The 12013-nt window shown below is 38.1% G+C and overlaps 1 protein-coding gene across 1 annotated transcript in view; it reads right to left on the reverse strand.

Annotated features, from left to right (window-relative positions):
* Nucleotides 1–5958: 5958 nt before the first annotated feature.
* The window catches only part of pnpla7a (patatin-like phospholipase domain containing 7a), a 28349-nt gene continuing 22294 nt past the window's right edge, over nt 5959–12013 (reverse strand). Inside the window, exons 28-36 of the mRNA XM_065244101.1 lie at nt 11862–11978; nt 11723–11792; nt 11523–11639; nt 11185–11333; nt 10948–11100; nt 10689–10805; nt 10512–10596; nt 10171–10286; nt 5959–7141 (exon numbers count right to left, since the gene is read on the reverse strand). Of these exons, the coding sequence (XP_065100173.1) occupies nt 7001–7141; nt 10171–10286; nt 10512–10596; nt 10689–10805; nt 10948–11100; nt 11185–11333; nt 11523–11639; nt 11723–11792; nt 11862–11978 (1065 nt within the window). The 3' untranslated portion in view covers nt 5959–7000. The remainder of the gene's footprint in view (nt 7142–10170; nt 10287–10511; nt 10597–10688; nt 10806–10947; nt 11101–11184; nt 11334–11522; nt 11640–11722; nt 11793–11861; nt 11979–12013) is intronic.

Consider the following 12013-nt stretch of genomic DNA (forward strand, 5'->3'; position numbering starts at 1 on the left):
ACCACACAAACAGAGCTGGAATACCGCTGCCACGCGACGCCACCTAGTGGCTGACACAGGAAGTGATGCGCATACAGTTCTGCAGCGTCATGATGTGAAACAACCAAGAAGTAGCCTAAAAAATAACTGCTATCTCAGAGAGAAATATTTATTTAAATATAAATATGTTAGCCTTAAATATGCCTTTAAACTTGTGTGCTCCAAAACACTGACAAAATTAGATGCATTTAAATTCTCTCACTTTCGCCATTTTTGCACATATAAGATTAAGGTCTGACCTTACTATAACCATTATTTTTAGAGGATTTAAAAAATCTGTCCTATAGAATTTTTAACATTTTTAGATTATCATTATCATAAATTATCATTACCGGAACATGATATTGCGTTAAATATATGCATTAACAAACTCATGTTTCGGTAATGAGAACTAAAAAGTTGTCTAGGTACTATGACAAACAAAACTTCAACTTTTATCTGGAGAAAAAACTGCTTACCTGGTAGCCATCTTGAGTGTCACAGTCAATTATGTCCCTTCAAACTATTTAAAAAAAAAAAAATAGTTCCTTGAGGGCTTAAACAATGATTGAAAATTGTTGCGGAGGATGAGAAAATTGGTCTTAGACACATTTGTATTCATTATTATTGTCTCTAAATTTACCAATGATCACCAAATACCACATGTTTCTTTACTGTAAATGTTTATAGTATAACATGCACTGAAGCTTTTTATGTTTTAGATTTTTTAATTATAAATATTTCCATCTCAAAGAACACAGATCCAGTCATGGACACGTTGCGGTAATGAAAATGTTCCCTTTAAATGTGGAAAAAACTACAAAATTGGTTTGTATGATGTCATGTGAAATCATGTGCAAAATAGTACATGATGAGATGTTTGTTACTGTATGCCCCTTTGCATTTACTTTTTTAATCAAAATGTTTCACGACACCTCATAAGTCTAATTTCGTGAGAATCACCTTAATGCTTAGAACAAAGCTTCACATTAAAAGGCACTTCAATGGGTCTTTAAAGGGACACTCCACTTTTTTGAAAATATAGGTTTATTTCCCTAGAGTTAAACAATTGAGTTTTAGGGTTTTGGAATCCATTCAGCCTGTGCAGCAGGCGCAATAATATTATGCAATGCTCGAAAATACTCCCCAGCTATTAAAAGTTACCAAGGGGACTTTTTTCGGGCACTGCATAATATTATTGCACCTGCTGCACCCATGGTATAGCAGCAAAGTCCTTGATTATTACACCGAAATGAGAGTACAGTTCCTTGCCATATCGGCCTAGAAAATCGCAACTTTTAATATCCCATTGTTCTTAGTACACAATGTAACTACAGAAGAGTCAAGTTTTATTTTTGTTTATATTTTTGAGCGCGATGCTAATGGTCTAAATAGATGAAATGGATTATGCTTAGCTATGGTAAAAGTGGTACCGCCAGACCCAGAGATCGGCTGCATGGATTCCAAAATGGTAAAACTCAATTGTTTAACACTAGTGGAGCTGGAAAATGAGCATATTTTCAAAAAAAGTGGAGTGTCCCTTTAAGCTTTAGACTTTAAGAGATTTGGAGCTATCAATACATAATGGGCAACTACAAGTAAAAAGCACACCAATTGCTAAAATTACCCGGTTTGGTCCGTATTTGTTAGAAATGAATTGAAGAAAATTAAGTATAATAAAGCATGCAGTGCTCGCCCTTTGCAAGCAGTGTGAAATACAAAAGAAACAAAAGGTGAATACAAATAACCTTTCTGTCATTTTCTTCCCCGCAGATTAGTATAGAAGCCTGCATAATTACCAAACTGTTATTCACAGTGCCACGGCACTGAACCTTCCCTTAGTTTTGACTGCTTGAATAAAGATCACCTTTAATAGCTTCTCTCGCATACATCCAGTCAAATTCTTCACCTTTTTGCCCGAACTGTGTCATCTCTCATAATCTTATTAGCACTTCTGCAGGATCACAATATCTGCTCAGCCAGTGAAAATGGGAAAAAGCACTGCAGTTTGTTTTTTGGATGACTTAACCAGACATAACTCATCCAATTAAGTGTTTACCACAAATAACGTAAAACCGAATAATAAAAGATTACTTAGATCAGATAAACAGTTTAGTATGCTTTAAGATGTAGAAGTAACAAAACCTATTGCCTTAGAAACCATGAGTCACATTATTCATCAATTCATTTTCCTTGCTGTTTTGGTGGACACACAGCATCTATTAAACTATCCCATTTGTCAAGATGGCACTTTGTGACTTGCAGACCACATGCAAGAAAGATACATGGTAGGCCACCTATGAAGGCTGCATGAATCACACCCTATTAAAAAACACAGCTGCTTGAATGACTGACAGCTATAGCAATGCCATTGTGATGCAGAGCAGGTGCAGGCTGATGTAGTGACAAGGCAAACAGAAAATAGCTTTAAGCTCTAATTTTCAGTTCTTTATATTCAATTAAAATGTAAAGCACTTTGTATGTAGTACAGCATGACTACTGTAAAATTTTATTCCAAAGCAGCAACAATAACAGCAGACCACTCTGAGAATTAGACGGCAGCAAGATTTTTTATTTAGATTTTCCTTTTTGTTTTAAAGGTCACCTAATATGGACAATTATCAAGATGTAATATTAGAGTATTAGAAGTCTCAGGTCCAAATAACCTATAGATAATTTTTATAACATGTTGAAAAGGTCCCCTTTTTTGAGTGTGCAGGGAAAAGTTCTGTTTTTGTGTGTCTCTTTAAATGCAAATGAGCTACTACTTTCCTCACTATTTACTGTTATCTATACTGAAAACATACATGTTTTTTTTTTAATAGAAATAGAAATTATTACCCAACTATGGTCTTTGGAGGGTTGTGGGCGGGGCCTGCGCAATGATGTCAGTTTGCTCAGAAAACACTAATGCTGCGTTTATACCAGCCGTGTAGAGGCATTAAGCGTGAGTGATTTCAATGTAAAGTCAATGTGAAGACGCTTTGACGCGCGTCTGGAGGTCTCGCGGCGCGAATAAGGCATCTAGTTCGCACGAATGCCGCGAATTGAGCGTCTGGCACGGTACGCGTGATTGGTGCTTTTTGTGCATTTTGCGTTTGATGCGAATTTGCGGTTGACGCCCGAGTTGAAAAATTTGAACTTTGGCGGAAATTTGCACCACGTTAAGCAATCAGGAGCCTGCTTGCTGCTGTGGTGGCAGCCCCGCCCGGAGTCGCTCATTCAACATGAAGGAAAATCTTGATACTGTCCGTAAGCAGTCCCCCGGAGCTATACAACACAAGTTCTTATTTCTATAGAGACAGGAATAAAAAGGAGTCACGTGACGTTTATCGACCCGCCACGTTTATTTCCCTCATATAGTAGGGTGACCAAATACAAACGGTAACTCTCTCGATAAATGCACCATCAACATCAGTCATCTTGCAAACAGACAATCGCATAGGACTTGCCCCTCCCACAAGAAGCGGATTTTGCCTCTGACACGCGTCAAATGCTTGCTTTTCCATGCATCTACTTCGCTCTACACGCGCAAATGCATTAAAGCGGCAAACTAGGCGCGGTAGACACGATTTTGACGCCTCAAATGCGGTTGGTGTAAACGCAGCATAACAGTTTGTCCCATGAGACTGTTGAGGTTTTAACTCTTTCAATGCCATTGACGAGATATCTCGTCAATTAAGAGAAAACGCTTCCCCGCCAATGACGAGATTTTCCATCTTTCCGCAATACCGCTATTATCCACCAGGTGGCAAGGTCCGCAACTTTTTAAACACGGAAGTATTGCCCTATGGCAAGCAGCTGCATGTCCGTGTCTGTTTAAAGATCGCTCTGAATGTGATCTCTATTAAAAGTCCGTCACAAAAATGGAATTATCTCAAAATGTGGTGTTTTTGCAGAAACCTACCCATATTCAAAAGCTGATTACAAAAGAACAACTGAAGGTAGGATGAAACGGGTTTTTTTGTTTGAAAGCAGAGGGTCTGTTCTTTCATTTGGTATATTGTATGTTTATATATTTAAAGAAGAACATTTTCTGGAAGGCATTAAACTTTGGTGAAAATCATAAAAAACGCTGGCGCTGGCTGGCAACTTTTTAAAAAAACGCTGAGGGTGAAAGAGTTAACGGGAATTTAGAATTTAAGATTATTATTTTTATAGGGTGGTCGCGTACACTAGAGGTCTTCTCTGGTCCAAAGAAATGTACCCGACCAGCGCAAATCACTTTTTACCCGAACCCAACGTGCATAGAAAGACCCGACCTGGAACAAACCTGAGAAAATTCATCCTAGGAAAATTAGACCAGAGAGTCCGACCCGAACAAGTGGCAATTTTTGTGAACCCGAATTTAAATGACACCGACGTGTAGTCTATAGCCCCGCACGCAACAGTCAGAAAGAAACCCTATTGGCCTCGCAACTAAATGTGTCATGATTTCGATTTGAAATTGAAATAGATCGAAATTAAGTTACAATCTCGAACTTCGAATTATAAAATAGAATCGCCGATACTTCCACGCCCCGATGTCACGTCCGGTCGGCTTGCCAAGCGGGATGTTGAGTGCTGCAAGTCAACCTCCTCTAACTTAGCTAGCTACAGCCAGTTAAAAGATAGCATGGCAGATGCAGCAGACACCACTCGAGCTGCTCTTTACATAGGAAACCAAAAAACAGCAAGCGCCTCCCGCCTTCAGTTGAACTCAATCTGTGCACGCACGCGTACACAGCAGAGCGGCGTCTGTGACAGGACCGCTCGTTTCTCTAAACTGAGATCTGCTTACGTATCACAACAACTTATTTTAGTTGCTTAAGAGTTATGAAAACAGCATTTAAACATGACTTATTGGGGTATAGTCTCACAATGTCATCTGATGGTAATAAAAGCGAGTTTTTAAAGTGCAAATACTGACAGGAAGTTTTGTTTTATCAGGTATGTGCGTGTACCATATTTTCCCACTGGCAGCACGACTAACATGGCAGGGCATCTCAAGGTCAGATATTATATTTTATAAAAGTGTAGTCTCAAAATGGCATAGCATTTTTTGTGCTTTCAAAAAAAAGTAAAAATCGAGAATTGATTGAACCGTGACCTTAGAATCGAAAATGTAACCGAATCGAGGATTTGGACATATAAAAGTGAATTTCTCATAGGTGACCTTTAAACTACATGTGAGCGGCAGTTTGACTTACATTTTAAGATTTTCAACACCCCCAACTTGAGATCTAAAGTGTTCCAGTCATGCAAAACAAACTAAACAATAAAAAACAGCCGTATGAATAAAATGAAATGGTACAGAATAGAATCGCTAATATCTATAAACTACTGTAGCAAATCCCAGTTGATTATACTCTTCACCCAAGTGCTCTTTAAAACCTGCGTGCAAAAACCACATTCAATCCCCCATGTGTCAGTGTAGTTTAAGTGCACGTGACGCACACGCATTAATTAATTAAATGTGATCAGTCCCATGGCTCCAACTACACAAAAGTCTTTTGACTCTATTTAATATCGTCTGCAGTAAATCTCGCGTGTAGTGGCCTGCTGAGGCTGTTTTGCACGGAGTTGGCACTGAGAAGTGATTGAAGATTGTTGAGTCTCTATTACGCATAAAAACCATAGACTAACAGTCAAATACAATAATTCATCCTCATAATTGCACAGTTCACGCGTTTCCTGGAGTGCACTGTACGGCAGACAGTTTAAGCGCGAGCCTCCCGGCGTTATTAAATAAGCAAACATATTTGAAATGCTCAGCAGTCTCAAAATATTTCAATTTGGAACAAAGGAAAATACACTTGAGATTAGCATTTTAATAAGATGACAAATGACACAAGATTGTGCAGTCATTTGGAAACAATTGCATATTCTTTTTTGGCACTAACTAATGTCCATTTTTATTTTGGTTGGCTTTGGACCCAAAAAGACCCAACACAGATCAACTTGATGTCTGAACAATTGTAGCTTTATTATTAGCATATTGTTATAACAACATATTTATACATAAATGTTGGCACACAAACGATCAAAATGAATGAACCAGAAATCTCCACATGCACTTTTGTTAGTCAATGTGACATAATCAGAAAAATGACATCATGCTCAAACATAATCTACAATCAACATGTGCTTAACACACTAGCACATAAATCAATACTGGCATAATGATTAGTGTTTGAGAATATTATTCAAAAGGCACTACGGTTAACATTTAACAATGACGTGATTTTAAAGTCTTGCACTGATAGGCTGCTTTCATTTTGTCTGATCACACACTGCTGAAGGGTAATTCATCTGAGACATTCTGCGTTATAAATGATTCTGGTTAGATCAGATCTGTCACCAAGCTGCCTACAGTCCACATCAGACAAAGTCTTCTTCAGTAAAGCATCGTCTGTGTGAAATAGACAAGCTATACAAATCAACTTGTCAGGATGTTGCTGAGATGATTAAACAAAAACAACATCAGTCATTGGAGCTTATAAATAGAGACCTCTTACAAGCATCAGTCAATATCACATTCTTTTCTTTTTTGACGGCTTACTTGTCTTTGCGCTCTTCTTTAGCTGTTTTTATGGTGGAAAGAAATGCGGTTCAAGCAATCCGATAAATCCGACAATTTATAAATACAACATTGAAATTGATTGTCTTTCTCATGTGAATTCCTCCTCCATCTGTAATTCAAGACTAAGTAAAGTTGACACTGCAATCCGAATGTTTTCCAGCAGAGTTCACAGTCAGCGACTCCAAAGATGATACACTGGGATAGTCTTGATTTACAACCTCATGCCACGTTACTTGGCAAATCCGTCTTAAACAGTGCTGTGAAAGACTTTTTCTTTGGATTTCTTTGCAATAGAACATGGAAAAAGCCATTGCAAATACAAACGTTTTTGCTTCTCAACCTCAGGAAGAACTTGGAATGTCAGGTTTTAATCCCGAATCTTGGGAGTGTCAGTGTTTATACTCTGGAAGGGATCGAGGGTCAGGAGTGTTTTTTGGCCAAGTGCTTTTCTGATTTGGAGGGCTGGAGGGGCTTAAGGTTTGCGGAGTTTGGGAGGACACGCGCCTCCTTTTCCGTGTCGGACCACACACGCTGTCTGTGAGTCCTCTCCAACTCTTCATCCTAGAGAAAAAGAATTAGCAAGTCTTCACACACATTTACATCACACCTACTGTATTTAGCAAGTTGGTCTGCCGCAGCGAACAATAATTTTCAAATGTGTTACCAAATATCAACAAACTGGTACAGTAGCAAAAACAAAGTGTTTGATACTAATGGCCAGGGAGATGATGGAAAAAGGTTATGTGTACTAAAGGGCGTGTTCACACTTGTAGCTTGTACTGACCAAAAAATAAAAAAATTCCCGGTTCACTTAGTGTTCAAACTAGAGGTTGACTGAAATAGGTTTTTTATGTTTTTTTTACTTAAAACATATTTACAAGACATACTTAATGTGGATCTGACATCTATTGGTACTGTTTGAATAAGTCGGTTGAACTATTTTGGTGTTGTGTGTGACACAACATAACGTCATGTTAAAAAGTGAATCATGATTGGTCATTTTACTGTCTGTCAGACTTTGGCTTTACATTGAGTGACACTGATTGTCTTTTTATTACAAATTGAAGTAACAGAGAAATTTACTAGCAGATTAAGAAGATTTATCAGCCAATGTCGAGAAAAAATTAAATCCAAATATCGGCCGATATATCGGCCTCTGCAATATTTGTCCTATCACTAGTTTACACTGGTATTTTTACTGCAAACCAAACCTAAAGGCACAAGGATAAGGTCACAACCTGATTGGTCAGCTTTTACAATGTATATTTTGCGACAAGTTTTGCAGACCATCCAAAACAGCTCCAGGAATTCCTGTTATATGCGCGAACGAAGATAAGCGCTTCTTGCACATAAGAAACTCATCTTGTTATGACTTCCTGTTTTTTGTCAGTTACAGTAGATGACGGTTTCCAAACTAGGGTTTCATGATGGAATAGCAGGGGGTTTGTGAGTTTACAAAAACAATGAAATTCATTACTTACAAATTAAATTATAAGACGCAAATAAATTATTTTAAAAATAATTTAAATAAAACTAACAAAATATGTTTTTTTATTTGTTTCATCTGCATGTTATGTGACCATTACATAACACTACAAAACATTTTCAGATTAAGGTAATATAACATAACTGTGTTAAATACTACAGATAAACAGATGAAAAACAAATAAATTAAAAAGTTCAAATAAATTAAAAATAAATGAAGAGTTCCAAAACGCAATAAATCCATTTTGACAAATTTCGGTAAAAACTTGTTTTCTATACCAAGAAAGTGTCAAGATGAAAACCACTATTTTCTGTTACAAACTTTCACATAGCATCTTTAGGTTATAAAAACATAAAATATTCAAATCCACTAAATTTTCAAAGATTTATTACAAAAACAGATTATTTTTTCCACAAAATACAATAAATCCATGACAAGTTTTTAATCAAAATGCTATAAATCTATTGAATCAATAGCCTATATAAATGTGCATTCATCTTTGCCATGTTATATTCATTTAGTTGACTAGTTGTACACACAAATTAAAAATATAAACATTAATGTCATTAATGCTATTAAAGTAATATTTTGTTTTTGTTTGTTTGTTGATCACGAAGTACAAAATAGATGAGGAAAACTAGGACTCCGTGTACTCAACGCGCTGCCATTGTTTGTTTACATTGCGTGAATGGTGCGCTGTAATTTCTGGAACGGATTTATTGCGTTCTGTTAAAAAGGAGGAGTGCCGTTTATCGCGTTTTGGGAAAAAAGGGAGAAAAGATGACAGAATAACACGGCGGATATTGGATTTTGCGTAAAATAAAGAATTTACTTTTTAATACTGACCTGATATATTACTGATTCTGGCAGTAACTCATTTTTTCAAAAATGGCGTTTATTGCGTTTTGGAACCAAACTCTTCAAATAAAGTTAAACAATTGTGCTATTAAATATTAACTTAAAATCTCAGGGGGTCTTCAAGTAAATAATTTAGGTAAAGGGGGTTCGGTTGACAAAAAAGTGTGAAAAAAGTTTAGATGTCTTTGATCCGGGTCGCGTTCACATTTCATACGAAGCGGACCGAAATCCACCTTTTCAGCGAACTCTTCTCGGTTGTTTGGTGTGCACCAAGGTTCGGGTTAAGGGTGGGCGATATGTGGAAAATATCATATCACGTTTTTTCCCCCCTGGAAAATAGTGGTTTCACCATTTTAGCACGATTCTTTTTTATGTTTGTTTTTTAACATGACTATTTTGCCATTACTGAGCCTTAATAAAGCCATACTAATGCCCTCATTTAAAAATGCAGTACAAGGTAACAAAATATAAAAGGGGGAAAAAAATACATACAATTTAGGCCAAAGTACATTTTCAAGCATATTTTAATCAAGTGTAGATTTAATGCTAGTGCAAATTCGCGTTCGAAAGTGCCTGCGCATGAAAATGTTGAGACAGTACAGTACACTTCAAACAATTACACTAAGGCAATAGACAGCGTTTGTACACACACCTTCGTTTTTTCTTCTTTTATCTTCACTTCTTCCAACAACAGAAAGCATATTTGTCATCAATGTTTTATTCCTGCTCTTTGTTTTCTTGTTGTTTGTTCTAAACTTTGTCAGGAATTGTGGATCCGCTATTTTCCTTCATCTATCCTAATTGTTTTAATGTACTGTAAATGTCGAAAAATTGGTGCTGCCCTTACAACCTGGTAGAGTAATATTTCAAATAAAAAAATCCTTTGTATTGTGTATGTGTCGTGCCGAAAAAAGTATATCCGGCCCTTCGGTTTGTCGCGTACTTGCACTTATCGTGTACTTGATAGAATGATATTTCCGAAAAAGTGGATTGTGGAGACATTGTAATCATTCACAATCAAATATCGTTATATCGCACACCCCCTAATTTGGGTGATAGAGTTCACATTTACTCAAATGACCCGCACAACCTATACAATAGTACTAGACTTTGTTTTAATTGAAATATATCTGCCAAGTGTAAACAAACCTTAAAACATATCCGTTTTGAGTGGAAGAAAACAAGGCCGACATAATAAATGGCCGTAAAATTTGACTTCAAATATGCGTGTTTACGTGACATTCACCGTATCTGCGGTCAGCTCCTCCTCTGTGTGCTCGCTGTGATGGGAGTAGAGCTCCATGTCTGACAGAGCACTTTCTGCTATCTCTTCTTCATAGTCTGTATGATAATCGGATTCATCTGTGAGAGAGAAGGGAGCGTGGGATTTCCAAAACATTAGCCTAACGATGCTTGTACTCAAAACATGCAAACACTAAATGACAGCCAGCTAAGAAGCAGCCAAAGAGAGATCAATATGCTGGGAATTTAATCGTCGAAAGGAAACATGCCAAAAATCTCTGAAACTGACTGCCAACATCCAGTTAAAAACTTAAGTAAATTTACAAAGCTTTCAAAATCATTTACCATCCATGACAGCAGGTTTAACTGGTTCGATCCGTGAGACAATCTCAGCCAGATCGGTGAAGGATGCATTTGGACAGGTCACCACCTGTGGGATCCACAATAAACGAAAGTGAAGAACTGGTTCAACAAGTCACTTCACTAGATTAAAATCAATTGCTTGGTTAATCTCTGCCTCACATTGTGGTTCTGTGTTTTGTGAAATTCCTCCTGATGTCTATCCCTCATCATCTTTTCTACCACCCCACTTCTGCACCACACGTCAAACACTGTCTTCCCGTGCTGGTAGCCCACTTCCTGTGACACATAGACACATGTGGTGAACCAAAACAAATCCCTGCTGAGCGTGAAAGGGAGTGTAAGTACACAAAAACTGCAAATGTGAAAACAAAGTAAAAACAGATCAAGCTATTTAGGATGCAAGATAAAAAGGACTCACGCTGATCTCATCAAACTTGCCAAACTCGAGCGTGCGGTATCTGTCGATTGGAGGTCTGATATATTCACAGTAGTCGCTATTCTTGACAGATTCGAGTTGTCTCACAGAGCATACGTACGCCAGCCGTGCCTGGATCTCAGTCATGTTCAAAACCTGAAATTTTTTTTAACCTGTTATATCATCTACCAAGGCAATACTAGTTAGGAAATCCTTTACTCAGACACAGAGTATGCTCACCTTGACCTTCTCAGCCAGTGGGTTGAGGCGTTTCCATAGCAGCCACCAGCCCGAGAGGGCATCACCGTAGTTGGTGAGGTTGGTTTCATCTTGGCTGCCCACATCTATGGCAATCACAACCTTGGCACCCATAGAACGCGCCACATCCGCTGAAAAGGAGGGAAGATGATGATGATGACACCCGCAGCACCAATCAATCACCATCACAAACCAAAACCAATGCCACCCAACACATACGTCTTCACACATTCTGCACTTTTACATATAAACAGATCTGTGTTTTTTGGCATATCATGGCATATTAACAGACTGGAGGGAGCTAATGACCTACTACACACCCGGCAGGTTATTAATGTAGCCTCCATCCATGAGCAGGTGTCCGTCTTTTGGATCACACAGTGGTGGCAGGTACCCAGAAAGGGACATGCTGGACCGTACATACCTCCAGAGAGAGCCTGGAATCGAGAAACAGGAACTATCGGGCATTTGTCTTGGTTAGGCAGAAGTTTAAAAATGCAAGTGACATATTTGGCATTACCGTCAGTGTGCACTCTCATCGCGGAGGCGGTGATGTCCGTGGTAATGTTGAAATATGGGATCCAGAGATCCTGTAGAAAAGCCAAACATGTTATACCTCTAAATGTGCTGATTGTGGTCTCCCAGGAAACGAGTCTCACCTCAATCTGTTTATCCTTGAAGACACCATTAATGCTAGAGTTGAATGAAGCTCCAGAGAACATTGAAGTGACGGGATAGGTCAGGTCCAGCACTTTCTTAAACACAGATGTCATTTCCTGAAATTGTTCAAATTTAAGTTAGAATGATGTGT

Source organism: Paramisgurnus dabryanus, chromosome 18 (assembly GCF_030506205.2).
Source record: "Paramisgurnus dabryanus chromosome 18, PD_genome_1.1, whole genome shotgun sequence".
NCBI classification, from domain to species: domain Eukaryota; kingdom Metazoa; phylum Chordata; class Actinopteri; order Cypriniformes; family Cobitidae; genus Paramisgurnus; species Paramisgurnus dabryanus.